Source organism: Sarcophilus harrisii, chromosome 2 (assembly GCF_902635505.1).
Source record: "Sarcophilus harrisii chromosome 2, mSarHar1.11, whole genome shotgun sequence".
In the NCBI taxonomy this organism is placed as follows: domain Eukaryota; kingdom Metazoa; phylum Chordata; class Mammalia; order Dasyuromorphia; family Dasyuridae; genus Sarcophilus; species Sarcophilus harrisii.
The window spans coordinates 56,226,897-56,252,973 of NC_045427.1; the positions used below are offsets into that span (position 1 = coordinate 56,226,897).

At 41.3% G+C, this 26,077-nt stretch overlaps 1 protein-coding gene across 1 annotated transcript; it reads right to left on the bottom strand.

The window, feature by feature from the left end:
• Positions 1-67: 67 nt before the first annotated feature.
• On the bottom strand, positions 68-26,067 carry TSNAXIP1 (translin associated factor X interacting protein 1). Its single transcript, XM_003758427.4, has 16 exons — positions 25,532-26,067; positions 15,586-15,685; positions 15,025-15,131; positions 14,376-14,502; positions 12,494-12,587; positions 9,260-9,456; positions 8,677-8,812; positions 7,817-7,986; positions 5,637-5,796; positions 4,758-4,888; positions 4,375-4,500; positions 3,756-3,917; positions 2,959-3,068; positions 2,268-2,388; positions 1,716-1,822; positions 68-739 (listed from the first exon to the last, which is right to left on the bottom strand). The coding sequence occupies exons 1-16, from the start codon at positions 25,582-25,584 to the stop codon at positions 520-522; spliced, it is 2,121 nt and encodes a 706-aa protein (XP_003758475.1). The 5' UTR covers positions 25,585-26,067; the 3' UTR covers positions 68-519.
• Between the last annotated feature and the right edge of the window lie 10 nt (positions 26,068-26,077).

Below are 26,077 nucleotides of genomic sequence, written 5' to 3' on the forward strand. Positions count from 1 at the left end.
CCCAACTTGGTTCCTCCATGTGATTCTGACTGTAGGACAGTAAGCTCTGTCCCTGTCTTTCTGGGAGCCTTTTTTTTTTTTTTTGCTCCAACATTCTTCTATTTATACATAGTGTATTCCCTAATAAGCTGAGGACTATGAGGGTGGGGACTGTGAGTTTTGTCCCTGTCTCTCCAGCCAGGGCCTAGCCCATGGCCCATAGGAAGAAAGTGCTTGTTGGATTGTTGACCTGAACCAAGATTCAAATCCAGGTCTCCAGGTTTTCTTACTGATTCCCACTTTGGTACTCAGTTTTCCTTGAAGTCATCCTTATTTCTTTCTCCTTTTCTCCCTCTGCACACCATGCAGACAACTCAAATTCTTACAAATGATATATTTGTTTCCAAAATTAAAGAATCTTTGCTTTTGTAATGGGGGTGGAGGAAGGGAAGAAGGCTTTGGTTTGGAGTGGCTTTTGATCTCTGCCCCTCTTTCCTTGGATAAAGGTGGGAGTTTTCATTTGGTTGGCTAGAAGACAGTCTAGGAACTAGGCTCAAGCTCTCGAGGGCCCATCCTCTTGATATTACCAGTTTGTAAGTGGGCTAGCAGGACCTCTACTTCCTCGAGGGTGTTTGCATCCAGTTCTGCTATAGGGGTGTTGAAGGCCTGGCTCACGTAGTTGTCCAGGGTTTGCTCATCCAGAGAGGGGTCAATGGAAGTCAGGGCCTGGCGCAGCTGTCCTGGGGTTATTTCGGCCATCCTATCCCAAAAAAAAAAGTTAGGCCTCAGCAGTGCTCCCCTCATTCCAGCCCTCACCAGGTACTGCCCCATTACATGGTCACTGGAAGGTGAAAACTCCATGGGGAGGATGTGGCATTTCTTGCATCTCCCCCAAGACAGTAAATAGAGCAGGCCTAGGGGGCAAAGATTCTGCAGGACCCTACATCAGGTCCTATATGGCATACTCAGGGCTATGAGTTCAGGTTATAGCCTTCCAAGAGCTTGCCCTAGGTTACTTTATACTCTGAACAAGCAACAGCTCAATAGTGAAGGCAAGAGTGAATAGGACTTGAAATCAGAATTTAGTAGGAAACATTTGTCAAACAGCCTGGTGAAAGTACCATGCAAAGATCAAAAGGCTGATAAGGGCTCTTTCTTCAGGGAGCTGACAGTCTTTTAATTATAGCAATCATAAATGTGGTGCTTTTAAGTATTTCTCATGGGGTTTTCACAGCAGCTCTGCAAGGTAGGTATTATCATTTTTACAGAGGAGCAAACTAAAACTCAACAAGATTTAATTTAGGTAACTTATCTGGGGTCACATACAGAATAAGTGTTTTAGGCAAGATGTGAACTTGAATGCTCCAGATTCTGGGTCTAGAACAATATCCTTACTGCCACCTAATCAGATATAAAGTTAAGGATGGGGAGGGGAGGGGAGAGGTCTCAAAAGGAAAAATCTGGAAATTTTAGCAAAGTGGAGAACACAGGATTTACATTCTGGTTCTGGACTAGGGTTGTGACCACAGGCACGTCACATCTCTGAATCTGTTTCCTCATCCATTAAATGGAGATTCTGTTTGCATTACCCATGTCATTAGGGCCCCTATGAGAAAAGCATTTTACAAATCCTAAAATGCTTTATAAATGTGAAGTGTTAACATTGCTTTTTATGGATGAAGAATAGCAGAAAAGAAATGGAGAAGTGTTAGTTTGGGTCAAGGATGAATACTTACTTGTTAGCTCCAAGTTCTGTCTCCAAGTCCAGTAGATAGGCCTGCTTCTCACTTTGGGCCTGACTCCACAGTTTATGGACAAAGGGCCCTGAAACACCCATTTCATCCTGGGGAAGGTCATAGACCCTAGTTAGGACTTAGTATAACAGTTTTGGGTCTGTGTCTATGTCATCCACTATAGGTGAGGGAATGCTGTATGTAGACTAGAAGAAATCACTCATTCCATTTTTGTAAGAAGGAATCCTACAGTGGAGCTTAGGATGAGGGAGAATGGAATGAGAATTCATCTATCTTTTTCCCTTTAGACTTGGAGGAAGGTTCCTATTGAACAAAAAGTCCTTCCTCAATGTTTAACCACGCTTCACCTTCTATTTGGGCCCCAGCCCATCGATTTTACTGCTGGAGTTTAGTTTACAAGATCAGCCCAGACAACCCAGGGACAATGTTTCAAACCTGGTGGTATGGGGCTGAGCTATTTTAGGGAGGGCAGCCCTGGCTGGATCGATCTTCTCACGAAGGATGGGGCAATGGCAAAAGCCAAGGGGTAGTTACCTCAGCAAACAAGATTCGGTAGTAAATGATATCAAGCTCCTCTAATGGATCCTTGGCCACATCCAACAACTCCTGAATCTGTTCCTCTGTCTTGAGGGGAAAGGCGGTCTTGAGTACTGTGCTGTATAGTAAGAGTTACCAAGAAGTGGGAAAGAAACCAATTCAAGGGCTAATTTTAATACAACAAACAAGCACCCAATGATTGTATGCCATCTGGCCATGGTATTAGATGAAGAGTGGCAGGAATTGTTTGATAAACAAATGGAGTGGGACTGTCTATGGTGATAGTGTGGTAGGAATGGGTCAGATGTGCTCTTACTGATTTGTCATGGATTTTCAGTAAGGTCTCGGGGAATGACACTCACCCCCTCTCTTCCCTCCATTTACTTAAGAGTTTAAATGAGACTTGGCAGCATTCCCAGGGTATTCTGAGAGTAGAGAGTGTTAACACATGGTCTACTCAATGCTTCTTCCTGTAGAGCCCTCAAACTCCAGTGGAGGATCAGTTCAAATCCAGCCAATATCCCCAAGGGGATCAGTATTAGATGTCAGATGGAATGCTGAACTGAAAAGGGTTCCTCCATGAGTTTGTCTCATGGTGTTTCTAAGCCCCATCCTGACTGCTCTAGGGCATGGAAGAGTTGGGTGTGGGGAACTATTTGGAGGCTGCTAGGATTCTGGCCTTTCCAACCTGAACTGATCTAGGGTGAGGCTTCCTTCATTCTGGTTGTCAGCGGTAGTCAACTCCTTCAGCAGATAAGATTCGAGCTCTTTCTGGTCAAGGAATACGTTTTCTTTTACCTGGAGAGAAAAGCCTGGTCTGTGACTTTGGGAATTGGGAGCGATTCACTCTGCTGCTGGCCTACAGAAACCTGCCTAGGGAAAAAGCAAATCCCAGAGGGGCAGTAGACCTCTCCCTTTAAATCCCTAAGGGCTTACAGGCAAAGGAAAGAGGTAGGAAGGAGTGAAAAAGGGGCATTGTGCAGGCTGCCTAGGAGTGGCCACGCCCCTCCTTCTGTGGGTGCGGAAGATTTCATGGAAGGGAATTCTGTAGAGGACATTAGAGAGCTCATATTCCCATAGATCAGATCTGAAAAGTTCCTTCGAAGTCATCTAATCCAGACTGCATCTTTTATGTTTGAAAATCCGGGAATTTTGGGAACAAGACAAGTCCCCTGAGAAAGGGATCTGATCCTGCACACAGTGCTATGTCCACTGGGTTACACCACATTTTATAGAGAAACCAACAGAAACCCAGGTTGGGTCAAAGAACTTGCCCTGCATCATCAATGGCAATCATCAAGTGTCAAGATTAGTATGGAAACTCAGGTTTGCTTTTTCTATCCACATTAGAGTAGCTTTAGATAATTTCAAAGATTTTTCCCCAGGTCTGAAATTAGGATTCATTGACTTTATAATGCTTTTCCCTCTTCTGCTTGTTCAACTTCAAAGTGGATTCCCTTTCTAAGGTGTTAGGGTTAAACTCACCAGTCCTGTCAAGATATCATGGAACTGTTTCATGACCTCATTGGAGTGAAAGAGTCTGACGTTTTCAAAAATGGTGTAGGACCAGTCCATGGCAGAGGCCTCCCCAAAGCGTTTTTGCAGGTAGTTGAGGAAAAACTGGCCCAAGGTAGAAGTTTTCTCTTTCTGCAAAGAAATGAAGTGGTGGGGGCAGCTAGATAGTGCAATGGATAGAGCACTACCCCAACTGCCTAAAAAAATTAAATGAAGGGATAAGGTTGGAGGTCAAATAGTCAGGGAGTTGGTGGGATGGCTACCAAGCCTGCTTCATCATTTGCCTTGAGCCATTGAACCCCTTAAGAATTCTGCCTTTCTAAAGGGCAAAGAATTTTTCTCTCATCTTCGATGAACTCATACCACTTTCCAAAAAAACCCCTATCTACATGGTCCCCACCACTCTTACTACTGGGGGAGTCTTGCAGAATTTGTAAAGGCTAATTCCCTTTATCTCTCTATTTCCTAGCTAGAAGAGTGAGGGCCCCTTTCAACCTCCCAGTCCTATCTGACTGTTGAAGTATTAGCACCACCTGCCTACTTTTCTCCCATAGTTTGCCCTCCTGCCAACCACAATCATCTTGAAGACCTGTTCTTCGGCCATCCGCTCTTTCCAGACATCTTTGATGATGTCCACCACTTCCTTTTTGCTTAACTTTTTGTTTCGGATAAACCCTTCAGTCCGAAGGAACTCGGGTATGTCTTCAGCGATGCCCTGGAAAAGGGATATATTTCTACCAACCTTGGAATTTTCCAAGCCAATGTGCTGTTATTAAATTTAACAGTTATTTACTAAGCACCTATTATGTGCCAACTTGCTGAGCTTGGGCCAATTTTGACTAGGATTTGAAACCCTCCCTAAGCCATAAGGTGTAAATGGTACTTCCAGAGAGGCAAAATCAGGAATTGCCCCTCAAAGAACTTGGGGAACAGGGGATAAATGTGTTGGCCAAGTCCAGGGAAAGGTCCTACCAGGCCCTGAAAGGTTTCTCTTTCTCGGAGAAGTCCTGCACCAATCTCTTCTAGCAGCACATCAACAAGCTGGTCGCTGCTTTTCCCTTGAGACAAAAAGCGCCAGCGTTCTTGTCCCCCTGATATCACACCTGTGAGAGAAAAAGCAAGGGAAAAATCTGGAGGCTGATGAGCTTAGGGACCAAGTAGATAAGAAAAAGTTGCTCCTAGATCAGAATTGTAGATAGCCACCTAGTCTAGCCATAATCAAACAAAAATTCCATCTACATTTTCCTTAACAAGTAATTTTTCAGCTTCTGCTTGAAGGCTTCCAGCAGTGGAAACACCCACTACCTCCTAAAAAAGTAGATTCAACCTCTGGATCATTAGGAAATTTTTTTCTTGGGTGGAATTTTGCTTATTTACAATTTTCACTGCTTCAATGTCTAAGCTCTAAGTCCAAACAACCTAAGTTTAATACTGAGAAAGAATTACCATGACCTATCTCCTGTCCTCAAGTCTTATTTTTTCCAGGTTAAACATGCTTTAGATCATTTGTAGTCTCCCCTATCATGTTGATCACCCTGTTCTGAATGAGCTCTGGGTTATTCTAAATAATGGTATTCTGAACACAGAGTGTCAGATGTGGTTGACCAGGGCCCTGGACTCTGAAGATTTCCCTCATTTTTTTTTTTAAGCATGTTTTTGATATTGTAGCCCAAAGACCTTATTGCCATGGCCTGCTGATGACTCATTGAACTAAGTCCCCAGGCTGTTCTACTCTGGAGGGTCTTCCTCTCCAGTCAACCAAACCCTACATTAGAGGGGCAAAAGGTAATGCTGCATCTTGGACTTTGGGTCTTGGCCCAAGCATTGCCCCTTGCTCCACCTGCTGGCTACCTTCACACTTGGTCCAATCAGGCCTGGGAGTGGATGTTCGTTGTATCTCCTGCAACTCAGTGTAGAATTCATCCCTATCTTTGACAATCGTCATATGAATCTGTAGCAGCGTGTCGTACTCTTTTCGTATCTCTTCATAGTCAGTTTTTAAACTCTCCGTCTGGAAGACATGTCCAGCTCAGGTTAAACACTAGAGGCCCCTAAGGAAGGACAATTTAGTGTTATTGTGGAACAAGCCCTAGTTTTTGAGTCAAAAGGACCTCTGGGGAGTTCCTGCTGAACTCTTAGTGACCTTGGGTAATAATAGTAATAACTAGCATGTAGTCTTTTGGGATTTACAAATACTAAATTTATAAATATGTCATTTTATGATAAATGTTGGAGGGAATGTGAGGAAAAAAAAATCTACAGTTGGTGAAGTTGGAAACGGATTCACTCATTCTGTGCAGCAATTTGGAGCCCAAAGGACTATAAAACCATGCATACCCTTTGACTAGCAATTCTACTATTAGATTCTACTACTAGATGTAGGTCCCAAAAAAGAAAAGGACCTACATATTGGAAATAGAGGGGATGCCCATCCATTGGGGAACAACTGACTACATCATGGTATGATTATGATGGAATACCACTGTGCTATAAGAAATGATGAGCAGGATGCTCTCAGAAGAACCTGGAAATATTTCCAAGTACTATGTACAAAATAACAGCAATAGTGTAAGATGTCAATGATATAATTACTTAAGATGATCAGCTATGATAGATATAATTATTCTTAGCAAAACAATGATCCAAGATAACTCTGAGGAACTTAAGATGAAAAATGCTATTCATATTCAGAGAAAGAACTGGTGGTATCTGAATACAATATGAAGCATATTTAAAAAAAAAACAAAACTTTTTCTTTAGAGTTTTTTGGTCCCTTTTCTTTCACAACATGATTATTATGGAAATGTTTTACGTGACCATACATGTATAACCTACATCAAATTGCTTGCATTCTCAATGCATGTGGGATGAAGGGAAATAATCAAACTCAAATATTGTTTTTAAAATGTTAAAAATTATCTTTATTCACTAATATATTGTTGGCAGAATTGTGAACCAATCCAACCATTTTGAAAAGCCATTTGGAACTATGCCCAAAAGGCTATCAAACTGGGGATATCCTTTGATTAAGCGGTGTCTCTATTGGGTCTGTATCCCACAGAGATCATAAAAAAAGATTTGCACATGTGCAAAAATGTTTATAGTAGTCCTTTTTGTTGTGGCAAGGAACTGGAAACTGAGTGGATACCCATCAATTGGAGAATGGTTAAATAATGGTATGTAAATGTAATGGACTATTATTGTTCTATAAGAAAAAATCAGGAGGATGATTTCAGAAAGGCCTAGAGAGATTTAGATAAACTGATGCTGAGTGAACTGGGTAGAACACCAAGAGAACATTGTTCACAGCAAGAAGGTGATTCTGCCGTGAACAATTCTGATGGATTTGGCTTTTTTCAACAATGAGATGATTCAGGCCAGTGCCAATGGTCTTGTGATGAAGAGGGTCATCTGCACCCAGAGAGAGGCCTGTGGGGACTAAATGTGGATCACAACATTTTTGATCAGATTTTTCTTTTGCAACATGATAAATGTGGAAATATGTATAGAAAAACTGTACATGTTTACCTATATTGGATTACTTGACGTCTTGGGTGGGGAGAGGGAAAGGAGAGAGAAAAATCTGGAACTTAAGGTTTTGCAAGACTGAATGTTGAAAACTCTCTTTGCATGTGTTTTGAAAAATAAATAGTTGTTTTTAAAAACTGTCTTTACTTATACCTGGGGAAAATAAGATACTAAATTACAAACAATGTCATTTTATCTTCACAGTACTTGGAAATAGGTATTAGTATTATCCTCATTTTACAGATAAGGAAATTGAGGCAGACTAAGTGATTTGCCCAGGGTCACACAGCCCGTGAGTGTTTGAATTTACGATTGGACTTGGATCTTACTGTAGGACCAGTGCTCTGTCTCCTGTACTACCTAGCTATCTGGCCTCAATTTCATGATTTGTCAAATGAGATTATCAGCTTAGATCATAGCTAAGATTCATTCTAGTTCTGAGTCATATAATAAACCCCCCCTCCCAACCATATCCAGTTCCACAGTGGAGGAAATAGCCTCACCATTTCCAATAATGCCTTGTTTTTTTTCTCCTGCATTTCAAAGTCCCTTCTGGGGACAACATCCCCAAAATTTGCCTTCATCGTATTCAGTTCCTTCTGAGTTCTGGTGAGGTCTTGACGACACATCTTTAAAGCGAGGGTTAACTTTACAGGATCTTCTCTGCACACATCTTGAAAGATAATGAGCCCTATTAATGTCCCAGGCTTGTCTCTTTCCAAGTTAGAACAAAAAAATCATCTAAAACCCTTCCTTTCCTCTTGATGAAGCTTTTGGCGACTCCAGCCACCGGGCTGTTCCATTTGACTGAATCCCTAACTTTGTGCCAGGCTTTGTCCTAGTACTTGAGGCGAGATGATATATTGCCCACCTCAAACCTAGCCTATAGTAGGGGATATAAGCTACCACAAGTAACTATGGCACAAAGTAGAATGTGGTTAGTATATTAAAAAGTACTCAAAGAAGGAAAAATCTCATCCAATTTCTTCCTTATCCAAGTTTGAGGCTCAGAGATATTAAGTGATTAGAAAGAGGTGAAAAATCAGGATTGGGACCTAGGTGACTGGGCTCCAATCTACTGATCTTTTTCCTTTATGCTCTGTTGCCTCAAGCAGAACTGAGACACTCACAGTAGCCCCTGCTTCACCTTCTCATCTGTTCATCTTTATTTATGGAAGATTTACAGTTCAGATCTGAGATTTATTTCTGTTCTCTTTGGTCTAGAAATCACCACTATTCCTTGGTATTTTCGACTACAGCCTTTTAGGCAGTAGACTTTATAGAACAACATTGATGCCTTCCTTTGTTTCTGACTATACCCAAGACAGAAACCAGAAAGAGGCTTAAAAACTGCTTTATCTACCTGGAGACTGGGCAAGAGACATGTCTTCTCTCTGATAGCGAAGCTCATTAAGATCCGCAATAAGGATCTTTCGGGCATCTCGTTCATTAAGGAAATGAAGATATTCCTCTGCCAAGTTTTTCCGTAGGTTGGTCACCTGCAGGATAGACAAGCTCAGCTTGGAACCATACTCGGGAGCAGCCCCGAGTTTTTTGACCTTACCTAGACTAGATGAGAGGCCAGTAGGGCATATTCTATCTAGGAAGTTTTAATTTAATGGTGCTTCTGGTTACCGATTACATAAAACTGGAAAAACAAGGTATGTATGACTTTTGTGGACACTTAGGAGTCAGTTAGGATTGAGGAAAAGGACAAAGGGGGAATGGAACTGATTCTGAGATCCGGAGGAGACAGGATTCACAAGGAGAACTGAGAAGGACCCATTTTTCTCATCTTGACCCATGGACCATGACTAAACTCATAGGGAGGTTTCAGTGTAAGTTTTCAGATAGGGCTGGATATACCTAGTTAAGATATTTCTTAAGTTGCAGGGTTCTCTTTGGTTCCCCCCCTCCCCTTGTCAGCAGGGAAGGAAGTGACCCACCTGAGTCTGCAGAGACATCTTCTCTTCATTCTTTTTGTCAATGAGCTTTAATAAATTAAGTTTCTCTTTCTTTAACATTTTGATTTCATATCTCTCTTCTGCCCTGATAGCCAGGATTTTTTCATTACAGTCTTCAGAAACGGTAACTAGCATGGCTTTCAGCGGCTCCAGAGACCGAATCTTCTCTCTAAAGTGAGCTGAACAAAGCCAAAGAATGTGAGGGAAATCCTACAGGCCAGGGGTGTAGGTTGGGGGGTGGGGTGGTGGAGTAGTTATCCAGGTTCCTGAACATTGGTCTGGATAAAAACCATTTCAAGAAGGGCTAGATTGGTTGGTGGTGACTCTAGGAAGCAGGTGTTTAAAAGATTATAAGATTAAAATCTAGTGCAAATACATTTTACAGATTAGGAACCATAGCCAGAGAAATCCGGATCTAGGGACTTGCCTAAGTCACATAGTCCATAACTGAGATATTGGACTCTAAATTGTCTCAGTCTTAATCCAGTGCTTCTTCCACAATCCCACTTGGTTTACTTGCCTAGAGTCAAGCCATTCTTACTACCTGAAGATTGCAGGGGCCAGACAGCCCAGAAAAATCCACAGCAACATTCTTCATATAGCATGTTAGGCCAAGCCTGGGTATAAGAAGCTTTAGAGCTACAAAAGGCCATAAAATTGTGCATACCCCCAGCATTAACAACCAGGTGTATATCCCAAAGAGATCAAAGGAAAAGGATATGCAAAAATATTTATAGCATGTCTCTGTGGTGACAAATTATTGGAAATTGAGGGGACAACTGAACAAATTGTGGTATATAGTTATGATTGAATACTATTGTGCTATCATAAGTGACAAGTAGGATATTTTCAGAAAAATAAATTACAACATGAACATCATGATATAAAATGAAGTAAGCAGAACCAGGATAACACGTAAACAGTAACAGCGATATTATACAATGATCAACTAGGAATGGCTTGTCTTTTCTCAGCAATATAGTGATCTAATTTTGAAGAACTCAAGATGAAAAATGCTCTCTACCTTCAGAGAAAGAACTGAGAGAGTCTGGATGTAGCCTTTGGGAAACCCTGTATAATATATAGTTACTGACTTACTTGGTGAACACACCAAAACAAAGATTTAAACAAGTATTGACCATCAAAAATAGTCCCCTTGGGAGGCTTATGTTTATTTCAATGACATTAACGTTGCTCTGGATTTGAATTTCTTTGGGAATGGCCTCCAAAGCTTAGAGCGTCTTTTTGGGGGGAATATTCTCAATGGTAAAAAAAAAAAAAAAATTCTTGATTTTTGAGAGCAGATTGATTTTTTGAAACAGTTAAACTATTCAGTGTGTTGTCTGATGAATAAGGTAGGGAAATCCAGGTAAGAATATATGTTGAAGGGTAGCTAGTTGGTGCAGTGGATAGAGCACTAGCCCTGAGGTCTGGAGGACCCAAGTTCAAATCTGGCCTCAGACACTTAACACTTCTTAACTGTGTGATCCTGGGCAAGTCACTTAACCCCAATTGCTTCAGCCAATATATGTGTGTGTGTGTGTGTGTGTGTGTGTGTGTGTGTATGTTGAGAAAGAGACTGGAAGATACAGAGAATGAGAGGGAAGAAGAGAAAGGAAGGGAGAGAATGGGAAATAGGGAGAATGACTGAGAGGAAGAAAAAAAGAAGGGAGAGATGGATGGCTAGAAAAGTAGAATGAGATTTGGGAGGGACTAGAGAGCTCATCTTGCCTGCCTCTCAACAATATTGCTAATAAACGATCACATAACCTCTGTTGAATATGGATAACTACTGCACAATATGGGTCATTCTAGTTTTAGTCAAACCTAATGGCAAAAAAGGTCTTATATTGAGCCAAAAAGTAAACTCATTTTGTTGTTCATTTACTGTTTCTGGAGGCTATTCTTAAAGAGGAATCCAGATATTAAATCATAAGATCTAGAGGTGAAAAGGATTTTAAGGATCATTTAATCTAAATATCTAATGTTACAAACTAGGAAACCAAGGCTCTGAAGGGTAACATGATTTGTTAGTAATAAGCAGCAGAGCTGGATTAACTCAGGTCCTCTGATTCCAAATCCATCATGAATGGTATTTTGAAGCCATGAGCACATTACTGGGATAAGTTTCTCTAGGTAGTTATTTGGAAGAAGGCAGTGCTCATTTGTATGTATGAATAGCATACTGATTAGAAATTGACCACCTTGCAGCATGATAAATGTTGAAATATGTTTAGAAGACTTGAACATGTTTAACCTCTATTGGATTACTCGCTATTTAGAGGAGAAGAAAGAGGGGGAAATACAGGAGGAAAGTTGGGACACAAGGTTTTGCAGGGGTGAATGTTGAAAATTGTCTTTGCACATATTTTGAAAAATAAAAAGCAGTTATTATTAAAAAAACAACAACAACAACAACAACACATACATATCCTCATAGTTGTAGTTCTCAGAACATTCTCTATGTACTAGGGCTAAAAAAGTGAAGTTGGCCTAGACAGTATTCAGGGTTGCCTCCAGGTTTAGATTCTTTGACCATTGTCTAGCTGAAAAAATGGCATCCCAAACAGGGGCCCAAAGATAAAAGGACTCTTCTTCAGAGAAAGTGATAACCTCATAACCCCCTATTATAAAGCCTACAGAGCCCTTCTCAGAATAATGTTTTTAGATGCATAAAATAAAATACAGAGTACTACTAATCAAAACCAATTATATTGGAATTCAGTTACCAAAATGTAAAAAAAAAAAATAATAAAATAAAACCAGTCTATAGATCCAGGTTAAGAATCCCTGTCCTCCAGCATTTCTTAGAATACTGAAACATTAAGCAATTTGCACAGGATTAGAGAGGCAAAATGGGTTATACCTAGTGGTTCCAATAGCTCTTCTGTGAGGCAGGGAATGAAACCCAACTCCCTCCTTTAAAGGTTCTAGGAAAATTTATTTGTGAATCATTCTGAAGCTATGAGGTACCAGGGTAGTTACAACGGGATGTTCTCATCCTGTGAACCTAAGAGCAGAGGGCGTCAGACTGGCTGTTGAATAGATTTTGGGTAATTTCTTTGCAGGTCCCCTCTACTACCTATGAAGGACCTTCCAAGAATTACAGAACCACAGAGTGCAGGGGGACCAGGCCACTTTGCCCCTGGAGGCAGCACCTATGAGCTTTTCCTGCATACATGCTGGCTGGAGGCTGGCGCCTGAGGTCGTACTTACCCAGTGCGACTTCATATGCATTCTTTATGGAAGACAACAAGGGTTTGTAGGTTTTGAAGTCCTCTATAAAGAATTCAAAGATCTCTCTGTAAGGCTAATGAAAAAAGGAGAAAAACAAACCATGGAGGGAAAGTCAGGGAAAGACTAGCTGTGCTATTTCTACTTCTGACAGGACAGCTGAGGAGATGACCTTCCCTCTTCACTTCCCATTCCCTGGGGCCATACTGGGTGATGAGAGAATGGCAAATGACCAGGATAACAAACAGAAATCCCATAACTACCATGGCCACTGTCACTGCTTTTGCCAAATACAAGCAAGCAAAGATTGGCTCACTTTAGTATTTCTGCTCTGAGAGGACTGCTGTCTAAATGCCCACAGAAGAAGGGATGCACCTTCATCTCCCTTCTGTCTGATGGGACAGGAGCAATAACCATGTGGTAGCCTTTGAGCTCTCTTGTCAAGTTTCCCTACACCTGAGACTCTCAAACTTTCTTTTGGCTTTCCCATCATTCTCAGCTTAGACCTTGGGCAAAGGACTTCCCTCTCTAGCCCTGTTTCACCAAACAAGAAGGAGGTCTGAATGGGATGGTCTCTACCAGCTTTTCTTCTAGCAGCCTGAGTCTTTGGCTTCTTTTTGTCTCCTCCCTCTTCAAATATGGCATTTCCTTGACTTTGTAAGATGTGTGGATGATGTTAATGCCATTAATCATGTTTTAAACTGCATTGGATCAGTATTTCTCCTGTGTATGTTTGGGGTCTGTGACCATCGGAATCATCCATCTTTGCTTTGTCAGCAGAGAGCAGATGCATACATTGTGACTGCTCATGTGAAGACAGTCCTTATAGGTTAGTGTGGAACCGCTTCTGGAAACCGGAGGGGTAAGAGAAGACACAGAGAAGCACAATTCTGCAATTGTAGGAGACCTCAGAGTAACCATCTGACAGACCAGGAAACTGAGGTCCAGAGACAGGCTAGTCTTGAGGTCACAGCTAGAAACTCAAACCGTGGGCTAAGAGGCGACTGTCTCCTAAATGAGGCTCGTTGCTGTGTGCTTGAGGACTCAGTGGGTCTGTGGCCCTGAAGAGACCCCTCTGAGGAGGGCACTGTTTCCCCCATGTATCCCTTTATTTCCATTCCTATCAACACTGTCCTGTTTATGGTCTTGCCACTTATTATTTAGACTACTGCCTCCTAATCGGACTTCTGAACTCCCCCCTCTCCATCCATTCTCCATGCAGCTGCCAGGTGATATTCCTTAAGCAGAGTCCCTGCCGTGTCACTCTCCTGTTCCCAAGAGGTCCGGTCCTTGGTTCTTTTAAGATTCAGATTCCTTCATTTGGCAGTAAGTCCTTCCCAATCTGGCCTCAGCCTTTATATCCCTTTGTGCACTCTAAAATCCAGCCAAATGGGCCAATTTACCCTTCCCCAAACCCAGAAGGGGAAGTGCCCTTCCCCATTCCCATCTCTGCACCTTTTTCCAGGCTTCCCCACATATGGAATATATTCATCTCCTCTTAGAATCCTTTCTTCAGAGCTCAGCTCATGTGCCATATCCTTGGGAAGACCTTTCTAAGTCTCCTATTTAAAGCTCTTTCCCTCTTCAATTGATCACTTCCATGCTTATTTATGTTGTTAGAGTGGAAGCTCTCTGAGGGGAAGGATTGCTTTTGTTTTTGCCTCCCCAGCACCCAGCACCATACCATTGGACTGGACTTTCCTGGCTAGTCATTTGTAGGCTTTTTTCCTAGGGTCAACTCCAAGCTAACCCACTGCTGACCTTGGCAGACACGAGGGCTTGGGGGGCTGCTGCTTCTAGGCCCCAGGAAGTCACCCCTCCCACAAGGATCCCTTTTCTCCAGGCCAGACCAGAGCAGCCACACCTGGAGTTTGAGCTCCTCAGCATTGTCCTTGGTCATGTCCAGAAGAAGCAACTCTTTTCTCAGGTAATCTTCCAACTGTTCCAGGTATCGGGGCTTTGCAACGGTGAGAGTGGGCTTGTCTCTGGCCCTGCAGAAAACAGCAGCAAGGAGGCTGGTTCTCCATTTTAGAGACAAACCTAGAGCAATTTTCTCTTTGGAAAAGGCTACTTCTCATCTATGGGGCAATTCTCTGTCCTCCCAGTGCCCCCAGAAGTCAGCTCTGTTCGTGTACAGAGTATTTAGAAAGAATCACTGGGATGAAGTGGTCACAACCCCCTTCTCCCCGGGCACCCAGTAGGGAAAGAGAGTGGAAAATCTGGGATGACCTTGGGAAAAATCTGTCCTGACATGTGGACCCCTCCTTCGTATCATCTTTTTTGAGTATGTGTGTGTGTGTGTGTATGCATGTGTGTATGGATGTGTATGCACATGAATACATGCATGAGTACATTGCATGCTTCAGCAGAGATGTACACATGTATATAGTGTGAGCTTTAGCAGGGATGCTGCACATGTGTGCATGTGTCTATGTGCACTTGGCAGGGATGCTGCACACACATGTGTACATGGAGACGCATGTGCCTGTGTATGTCCGCTGCCACATGCTTACCCCGTTTTGTCGGTGGTTGAGCAGGGTTTGCGGTTCTGTAAGATAGCTTGTGCACTGGCGTACGCAGGCCATGAGGACAGACGGCCACCCACGGAAAAATGAAGTGGCTGAGAAACAGGTACAAGAGAGAGCGCTCACTAGGGGAAGGCCCAGCCTGGGGCTCTCTGGGTCTGTGTCTTTGAGTGGGTGGCTGCGGGGGACTGCCCCCCCCAAGGGGCTGTGGGCAGGGATGCACCTGGCACATAGCACCAAGTGCTTGTTGGCCCGGGGATGGGGAGGATTCCCGGAAAGTCCGCTGCCTTCAGAGCCCGAGACTTTGGCTCTCATCCCCCTTGCCTGAAAGCATCGCCGGTCCCCTCCCGGGCCTGGGGCTGCTTGCTCCTTGCTCTGGGGTCAGACTCTGCCATCAGAGGCTCCCCAGAGCTTCTCTACATCCTCCTCTGCTAATGGAGATGGAGGAAGGGGGTAGTTCAGGGTCCAGACGGGAAAGGGAGATGCTGACTTGGGATGTTGGGCCTGTCAGCTGTCTGGGGAAGGGTGCCTACAGGAAATCACACTCACCGGGGTTTTTCGGTGTTGAAAGATCTTACGTTTATGGAGAGTTTTTGCGTCTGGGAGGGGACTGGGTGTTGTTCTGACTGGAGGAAAAGCAGGATGTTCCCTGAAGGTGAGAAGGACAAGAGCGGGTCACTGGGGCTTTTGTTGAGGAGACACACAGACCCACCAATGAGACCCACCCTCTCCCCTTCCTCCACTCCCCAAGTGTCAGGGCCATCTTGCTTTCTTGGCTTTCTCTGTCCTTTACTTTTTTCCACCAGCACTTCCTGGCTCGGAGGTCTGCCTCCCGCAAGTACAACAGGACAGGGACTCACATTAACCCGTTCTGTCATTTATTTCCAAGTGTTTCAGTCTCCAAATAGAGAGAGAAAATTTCTACCAGTTGGGCGTGGTGGGAAAATGTAGCCGTAATCAGGAGGTGGCCTCTGGTGGTAGAAGGGAGGAAAATGGGTCTTTCCAGCCCTTCCTGGAGCCTTGGATTGTCCCCAGTAGCACAGTAAAGGAAGGATTGTGGTAGGATGAGAGGTCTGGGAGCTGGATGAAACTTTAGAGGCGATCCTGTCAGAAAGAGCTCAGAGCCCCAGGATCTGTGTTTTAGTCCTTGGTCCCTTTCTTCCTGGCTCTATAACCATGAGTGCTGGTCATCTCTTGGCAAACAGCCTCTCAGGGCACAGTGCTTGGCACACGGGGGTAGCCAGGTGGTACAATGGTTAGAGCACCAGTGCTGGAATCAAGAGGATCTGCCAAATCTGGCCTCGGGTCCTTACTAGCTGTGGGACCCTGGACACTTCACTTAACTCTGATTGCTTAAAAAAAAAAATTAGTGACCAGGGCAGCTAGGTGGTGCAGTGGACAGAACACTAGCCCTGATGTCAGGAAGACCTGAGTTCAAATCTGATTTCAGACACTTAACACTGCCTAGCTGTGTGACCCCAGGCAAGTCATTTAACCCCAACTGCCTTAGCCAAAAAGCAATTAGAAAAAATAGTGACTGAAAGAAGAGTAGGCTAAGTACTGGGACTGGATATGCTGCTGAAGGGAACAGTTTTTTGTTAAAGAACATGGAAAACACGCTGGCATTGGGAGTCAGGGAGGTCGAGGTTTGTGCCATGGTCCTCTTCCTAAGTAACTGTATGACTGCAAGCAAAGTCCCTAGACCTCTTACTCCTCATCTGTAAAATGGGTATGGTAATCCCTGTTCTGTCTAACTCACAGTTTGTAAGGAAAGCATTTTGTAAAATGTAAAGCTATTTTAAAAAATGAACTGTTCAAATCAGACTTGTGACAATATTTCCTAGCTGTGTGAACTCTGAGCTGGCAAGATCTGGGTTGAAGCCTTAATTGAATGATCCCACATAAGTTATTTAACCTCTTAGTGCTTTAATAAAAATAGCATTTCTTTAGCACTTAATATGCGCTAGGCACTTTACAAATATCTTATTTGAGCTTTATAACAGCCTTGGGAGGTAGGCACTATGATTATCTCTGTTTTACTACTGAGGAAACTGAGGCAGACAGCGATTAAGTGACTGGCTTATGCTAGTTCTAAACTCGGGTCATCCAGATTTTGGGCCCCGTTCTTAATCTACAGATACTTTTGACATTTGATGACTTTTGTGGCAAAGGGGGCATAAAGATTTCAATGAAAAAGCAGACATAGGGAAGGATGGCAAAAGTTATTTTGGAAAATATGGCTCAAAAGTAAGCAATGAGAGAAGCCAGAGATTTACAGACTGAAGTCTAAACCAAGGCAGAACAGCATGAGGCTTTAAGGAAGTAGGAAGTCAAGATATAGGCAGCTACCCACCTCAACTCTCCTAACATTCCCCTCAAAACAACTTTACAATAATTCCTCGGATCAAAATTTGGAGAAGCAGAGCCAACAAGGTCAGAGTAAGTCATTTGTCAAACCTAAGACAACTTAGGAGGTCAGAAAAAGAGATTTTTGACACTGCAGTGGCAGCTGGCCAAGTTTAATAGGAGCACAAGTGGCAGGCCTTGGAGGCAGCTGTGAAGGCACCAGAAGCAACAGAAGTGGCTTTCGGAGCCCTCAGGCCAGGGGATTGAACAATTGTTCAGAAAGAGATTGCAGGATGCAATCTTTCTGGCACTGGTGCAGCTGGTGCTGACGGGCAACTGATTGGCATATTGTGCATATGCAGTTTGGAGTTTCAGTTCCAAGGCAGAGAGGTCCTAGCACTCTTGGCTTGAGGAAAGCAGAGGCCCTTGTGGGGTAAAGACCAGAATATATCACCTTGGAAGTGGATCTTCAAAACTAGCTCTAAAAACAGCAGCATTTAAAAAGCCTGAAACTTGGCACACAATGCCTCCTCATCTCCAGGTGGGCACAGCTTTAGTTATTATTTTTTTTTTATTTAATAGCCTTTTATTTACAGGATATATGCATGGGTAACTTTACAGCATTAACAACTGCCAAACCTCTTGTTCCAATTTTGGGCACAGCTTTAACATAAAGTTTAAAGCCAAGAAATAGTCTAGAAAAATGAGCAAGCAACAACAAAACTTGACCATCAAAACTTACTATGGTAGCCAAGAAACAAAACATGAACTCAGAAGAAAACAACAATGCTACAAGGCTACAAGGAAGGCCTCAAAAAAAAAAAAAAAAAAGCTAATTGGCTCAAGGATAGCAATAATTCCTGGAAGAGTTAAGAAACAGATAAAAGCAATAGAGGAAAAACTGGGAAAGGAAATGAGAGTAATGCAAGAAAATTACATAAAGGAAATTAACAGCTTGGTAAAAGAGACACAAAAAATTCACTGAAGAAAAGAATCACTTAAAAAAAATATACTGAATTGAAAGGAGGTATAAAAATTTCACTAAAAAAAAGTAATTTCTTAAATATTAGAATTGGAAGCTAATGACTCTATGAGATGTCAATAAACAAAACAAAGTCTAAAGAATGAAAAAAAATAGAACATATGAACTATAGAAAAAATTACTGACTGGAAAAATAAATCTAGGAATGGTCATTTAAAAAATATTGGGTTATAGAATATTATTGTTCAGTAAGAAATGACCGACCAACAGGATGATTTCAGAAAGGCCTGGAGAGACTTACACGAACTGATGCTGAGTGAAACGAGCAGGGCCAAGAGATCATTATATACTTCAACAATAATACTATATGATGACCAATTCTGACGGACCTGGCCATCCTCAGCAACGTGATCAACCAAATCAGTTCCAATGGAGCAGTAATGAACTGAACCAGCTACGCCCAGCAAAAGAACTCTGGGAAATGACTAAGAACCATTACATTGAATTCCCAATCCCTATATTTTTGCCCACCTGCATTTTGGATTTCCTTCACAGGCTAATTGTACAATATTTCAGAGTCTGATTCTTTTTGTACAGCAAAATAACGGTTTGGTCATGTATACTTATTGTGTATCTAATTTATATTTTAATATATTTAACATCTACTGGTCATCCTGCCATCTGGGGGAGGGGGTGAGGGGAAGGAGGGGAAAAATTGGAACAAGAGATTTGACAATTGTCAAAGCTGTAAAGTTACCCATACATATAACCTGTAAATAAAAGGTTATTAAAATAAAAAAAAATTTAAAAAAGAAGTATTGGACTATCTGAAAACCTAATTTAAAAAACATAGCCTAGAATTATATTTCAAGAAATTCTTTAGGAAAACTGCCCTGATTTAATCCAGAGATTAAAGTATAATTTTTTTTTAAATCCACTATTACCTTCTGAAAAAAAATATCAAAACCCAAACTCCCAGGAATATTACAGCCAAATTGCAGAGCTTTCAGGTCAAGGAGTAAATATTTCAAGTAGCTGAAAAGAAATAATTCATATTTCATGGAGCCATGGTCAGGATTACACAAGATTTAATGGCTGCCAAGATTTAGTGCTTGGAACATGATATTCTAGAAGGTAAAGGAAGTAGGATTCTAAGCAAGAATCACCTACTCAGCAAAACTGAGTAAAATCTTTCAGGGGAAAAAATAGATATTTAATGAAATAGAGGATTTTTATGCACTCTTGATGAAAAGACAATTTGTCATTCCAACATAAAAGACAGCAGAAAATAGTATGGAGGTAAAGAGAGTTAGTAATTATAACTATGAATGTGAATGGGGCGAGTTCACTCATAAAATGGAAGCAGATATGTGCATACCCTTTGATCCAGCAGTGTTACTACTGGGCTTATATCCCAAAGAGATTATAAAGAAGGGAAAGGGACCTGTATGTGCACGAATGTTTGTGGCAGCCCTCTTTGTAGTGGCTAAAAACTGGAAACTGAATGGATGTCCATCAGTTGGAGAATGGCTGAATAAATTGTGGTATATGAATATTATGGAATATTATTGTTCTGTAAGAAATGACCAACAGGATGATTTCAGAAAGGCCTGGAGAGACTTATATGAACTGATGCTGAGTGAAACGAGCAGGGCCAGGAGATCATTATATACTTCAACAACAATACTATATGATGACCAGTTCTGATGGACCTGGCCATCCTCAGCAACGAGATCAACCAAATCATTTCCAATGGAGCAGTAATGAACTGAACCAGCTACGCCCAGAGAAAGAACTCTGGGTGATGACTAAAAACCATTACATTGAATTCCCAATCCCTATATTTATGCCCACCTGCATTTTTGATTTCCTTCACAAGCTAATTGTACAATATTTCAGAGTCTTATTCTTTTTGTACAGCAAAATAACGTTTTGGTCATGTATACTTATTGTGTATCTAATTTATATTTTAATGTATTTAACATCTACTGGTCATCCTGCCATCTGGGGGAGGGGGTGGGGGGTAAGAGGTGAAAAATTGGAACAAGAGGTTTGGCAATTGTTAATGCTGTAAAGTTACCCATACATATAACCTGTAAATAAAAGGCTATTAAATTAAAAAAAAAAATGGAAGCAGATAGCAGAATGGATTAGAAAAAAGGTCCTAACTATATGCTGATCACAAGAAGCACACTACAAATAGAAAGACACATGTAGAGTTAATATAAAGGGCTGAAACATAATCTGTTATGCTTCAGCTGACGTTAAAAAAAGTCAGAGGTAGTAATCATGATTTCAGACTAACCAAAAGCAAAAATAAACCTAATTAAAGTAGATAATAAAGAAAAATACATTTTGCTAAAAGGTACCATAGACAACAGAGCAATATAAATTTTTTTATGTTAAGTTGATCTGATAAAGGTCTCATTTCTCTTTTTTTTTAATTTTTTTTATTTAATAGCCTTTTATTTACAGGATATATACATGGGTTACTTTACAGCATTAACAATTGCCAAACCTCTTGTTCCAATTTTTCACCTCTTACCCCCCCCCCCTCCCCTAAATGGCAGGATGACCAGTAGATGTTAAATATATTAAAATATAACTTAGATACACAATAAGTATACATGAAAGGTCTCATTTCTCAAATTTATGTGGAACTGAAATAACTTTATTTAAATTGATATGAACGGGAAGCTTTCAAGAGAGAAAAATCAAAGCTACTTATAGTGCTATGAAAAATGCTCTAAATCATTGACTAGAGAAATGCAAATTAAAACAATTTTGAGGTACCACCTTACAGCCATTAGATTGGCTAATATGCTAGAAAAGGAAAATGATGAATACTAGAGGATGATATAGGAAAATAGGGACAATAATGCATTGTTGGTAGAGTCATGAACTGCTTCAACCATTCTGAAAAACAATTTAGAACTATGTCCAAAGAACTATAAAACTGCATACCCTTTGGCCTAGCAATACCACTACTAGATCTGTATATCAAAGAGATTTTTAAAAAGGGAAAAGGACCTAGTTGTGTAAAAATATTTATAACAGCTCTTTTTCTGGTGGTAAAAAAGCGATTGTGATGGAATACTATTGTGCTATAGGGGCTGATTTCAAAAAAACATGGGAAGACCTAAATGAACTGATTAAATGAGAAGTGAGGAGAATCACTGGATCATTGTGCACAGTAACAGCAATGTTGCAATGGTCAATTTGGCTACTCTGATCAATATAATGATTCATGACAATTCCAAATGACTTATGATGACAATTCCAAATGACTTCCAGAAGAAAAAGTTATTAACTTGGAGTGCAAAATGAAGTATAATTTTCTTGCTTTATTATTTTTGTCTTTTTATTTTTTTTATTTTTTTGGTGATGGCTTATATGGAAACATGTTTTGCATAGATTTTACAGATACAATTAATTGACACTGCCTTTTCAATGGGAAGGTGATGGTGGAAAGGGAGGAAAAAAATTTAAAATCCAAAATTTAAAAAGGAAAGAATGTTAAAAATAAATGATAACTTTAAAATCAAACAAAAAAACTGGAGCCACTCTCAGTTGTACTTTGACTGTCCTCCGTGGGGGGCTGAGGTCATTCATTCTGTCTAACGGCCATGTTTTCAAGGATCAATGAGTGGCTGTCCTCTAGGTGGTGCTGTTCCCCTACATTCAGTGGTCCAGCGACAGAAGCCTAAAGAGTTACTATCTGCTGGTCAAGTAGGGTTGTCTCCATTGGAGCCAGATTGTGTTAATGCAACTGCGAACATCCCTCCTTCTGACCACCTCACCGGCCATGAAAGGGTTTCTTTGTTAAGGTTCATTTCAAAATAGTTTAAAGAGTAGTGTCCCATTCTGGATTTGCCTTGTCTTAGGTTAGAGGGCAGAACTATTCCCTTACAGCTAATAGCTGGTAATTTCCAAAGCACTTAGAATCTCATTGAAAGGGGGAGGGTACCAAGAAAATGGGTCATGATAGCACTTTCCAGCATTTCACACCTTTCCAGAGGGATTCAAGAGGGGGAATTCAGCTGGAAGCAGTGCAAATACAAGTGCAAATTTTTTCCAATTAAGAAATGACAAGGATCATGGGTAACATAAGGTACCCAATTTCAAAATAGTAGTATCAGAGCAATATCTGAACCCAGGTCCTATTGAGTTCTCTCCAATTGATCTAGTATTTATCTTCTATGTACAAAGTTGTTGGTATGTTGTCTTGCCAATTGGATGGTGAGCTCCTTAATAAAAAAATAGCATCTCTATAGTGTTTACTATATAGCAGGCACTTTACAAAACAAGACCTCATTTGATCCTCACCACAACCTTGAGATGAAACTGTTATTATTGTCCTCATTTTACCGTTAAGGAAAGCAGAGGCAAATAGATTGATTTGTTCAAGATCACACAGTTAGTATATACCTATGACCAGATTTGATACCAGGTTTTATTACGTTTTAGTGTAAGGGAATGTAATTAGTATTAACAACATATTTATTATGAACTTACTTTGCCTAAAGCATTTTGTAATTTATATGGTCTATGAAAGCGATGGGGAGAACCCTCCATGAATAAGCTCTGATAAATGTCTTCATCTTTATCTTCAACTTTTACCTTCCAAGACCTCTTCATTCATCCTACAAAAATACACTACTACCTCCTTTGCTAATAGCTGAGATGAAGGACAACTTCATGGGTTTTAGTTTGTAAATGAGGAACAGTAACTTGACAAGATTATACAGATACTGGGCTAGGAATTGAACATAGTGTCTTTGACTGCAGATACCTTATGTTTTACTTTACTGAGCTGCCTTAATTCATTGAATGTAGGTTCCATGGACATCTGAACTGTCTCTGCATCTTTATTGTCCCTTGGGGTCCTGGAGTTCAGGAACAATATCAGTTTAGTTGATTTGGGGCAATTCATTGACTTCAAGAAAAGAAATATTGAATTTCAGAACTGGGAATGTCCTCTGAGATCATCCATCTAGTCCAGTTTCCTAATTTTATAGATGAGAAAGCTGAAACTCAGAGAAAGGAAGTGATCTGCCCAAGAACACATAGATGAGTGGCAATGGCACTGAGATAGGAACTGAGAGGAAAGTGTGATAAAATATGAGAAGTGGTGAAAAGGTCAGGAGATTTAAGGGCAGAAAAATCTTGCTCTGTTACTTCCTACCTGTATGATTCTGGGAAAAATTCTTGACCCTTGTGGGCCAGTTTCTTAACCATTCTGGGCCTTAATTTATTCCTTTGTAAAATGGAGCATTTTGACTGTACTGAAACCTAAGGATCCCTCCACTTTTAAATCTTGTTATCCTTAAGTGTTATACAAACATGAGTTTTTTAAAATTTTATTATTGGTAAATCTCTCCTATCTATTAGGACTGTATTTGTATTTAATCTATAGGACCTGAAGCAAATCATGCTTTTTTTCAAATTCCAATTTCCTTCTCTGTTTTTAAGTTTAAAGGTCTATTATTGGCTCTGTCACCTTTGTTAACTTGGAGCAAATCAGTCTCTACTCTGGGGCTCAGTTTTCTTCTGGAAAAATGAGGGGTTGGCCTAAATCTCCAAGGTTTCTTCCAGCTTTAAATCTAGTACAGCAGAATGAGCTGGAGCAACCCTGGATCCCAATTTGCTAGTATCCCTCTTGGATAAATCATTTCAACTCCCAAAGTCTCAGTTTTATTATCCTGAAATATGAAGAAGGATAATACTGGTATTGAGTATAAATACTATTTAGGGCTGTTGAGAGGAAGCTCTTTGTAAACCTTTAAGATGCAATGGAAATGAGTTATTCCATGACTCCAAATTGATGGGAGTGGTCACTAGGTGTCACTAGTAGATAGGATGTCCACTTGGAGTCAGAAAAACCCAACTTCAAATTTCCATTTTAGTGTGATCTTGGTCAAGTCCCTTAACCTGGCTCAGCTTCAAGTCTAGTCCATCAAACCACTTTCAAGTGCCTACTCTGCATCATGCACTATGCTAACTGGGGTGCAAAGATCTGCTTGCAAGGAGGCAACCCTATAGGTCTCAAGTCAAGAAGACCAGAGTTCAAATCTGTGTAAACTTGTGCAAATTATTCACACTCAAGTTTTCTCAACTATAAAATGGGGATTATAACAGCTCCTGGCATATGGTGGATGTTACAGAAATGGTAACTTATTACGCCCAGAAAAATAACCCTGGGAGATGACTAGAAACCATTACATTAAATTCCCAATCCCTATATTTATGCACACCTGCATTTTTGATTTCCTTCACAAGCTAATTGTACAATAATTCAGAGTCTGATTCTTTTTGTACAGCAAAATAATGTTTTGGTCATGTATACTTATTGTGTATCTAAGTTATATTTTAATATATTTAACATCTACTGGTCATCCTGCCATCTAGGGGAGGGGGTGGGGGGGGGTAAGAGGTGAAAAATTGGAACAAGAGGTTTGGCAATTGTTAATGCTGTAAAGTTACCCATGTATAAATCCTGTAAATAAAAGGCTATTAAATTAAAAAAAAAAAAAGAAAAAAAAAAGAAAGGGAAATGTATTTAGGAATAGTATCAGTAGATAAGAGGTCTAAGTGAATATAAAAAAAAAAAGAAATGGTAACTTATTATTTTTTGTTGCTCACCTTTTTATTTATTTATTTTGTAACATTCACTTTAAAAAAAAAAAAGAACTTTTGCGTTCCAAATCCCCTCCCTTTCTCTAGCCCCTCCCCCACTCCTTGAGAAGGCAAGCAACATATCAATTATACATATGCAATCATGCATGGAAAACTAATTTCCGTGTTAGTCATGTTGCAAAAGAGAGCAAGAAAATTATTTTTTTTTTAAAAAAAAGATGAAAAATAAAGTGCTTCAATCTGCACTCAGGCTGCATCTTTCTGATCGAGTCTTTTTCTGGAGAGGAATAAATGCTGTTATTAAGAGACTCTCAATCTAACGGGGGAGACAATGGCCCTGCAACTCTGTACGTAGGCTGGAGGTAGCCTGGGCGGGAAGGCGCTAGGACTAAGGACGCCCGGAAGGGCTTTGTCCAAACCTGAAAGCGCGATGGAAACGCTAGTTGTCGCTATGTGTGATTTTTATGCTGAGCGCCGGTCTCTTGCAGGGCCGGGGTTGTCCCGGAGAACCAGCTTCTACCCAAGCCATACCTTACTGTTGCTGGGGAGAAGGTAATATCGCCTCTCGGCCGAGGGAGAGCCATAGTTCGGAGGCCCGACCCTCTCCTAGGGCGCCAACCGTTCGCCCGCAGCGCGCAGCTCCGGGAGCCTCACAAGGTCTTTGTTTACAGTCTGTTGCTGTGGAAACGCCGCCTCGGGAAGACCCCCGCGTATTGGGGTGGCCGAGGTACTGCCTGAGTCACGCGGCATAAAGCGTATAGGTCGGGGACCCCGTCCCCGACTAGGGGCAGCTCTGGCCCCTTGTCGCGGTGGTTTTGGTAGTAGAGACAAAGGTAATCGCCTGGGACTCACGTCCGCTTGGGGGGGATTTCCCTGAGACACTAACACGCAGATGACAGGTAGTAATTAGAAGCAAACAAATGAACACGCTCCAAGGCAACAGAATGACTACAGCTGTGGGGGCGTGGCGAAGGCTGGGAGGCCGAAGCTGCTTTTCTATGGGGAATTGTAGTTTTTTACTCTCCAAAAGTCTCCACTGGACAGGCTTTCGACTGGAAACGAGGACTACGTCTCCCA

What these genes read in the sequence shown, in the direction of transcription:
- TSNAXIP1 (XM_003758427.4), bottom strand. Translation starts at nt 25,584, where the DNA reads ATGGCTCTCCCTCGGCCGAGAGGCGATATTACCTTCTCCCCAGCAACA. An exon ending in GTCTCTTGCCCAGTCTCCAG is followed by an intron (nt 7,987 to 8,676) that starts GTAGATAAAGCA and finishes TTATCTTTCAAG; the next exon opens with ATGTGTGCAGAGAAGATCCT. An exon ending in ACAAGGCATTATTGGAAATG is followed by an intron (nt 5,797 to 7,816) that starts GTGAGGCTATTT and finishes CATGTCTTCCAG; the next exon opens with ACGGAGAGTTTAAAAACTGA.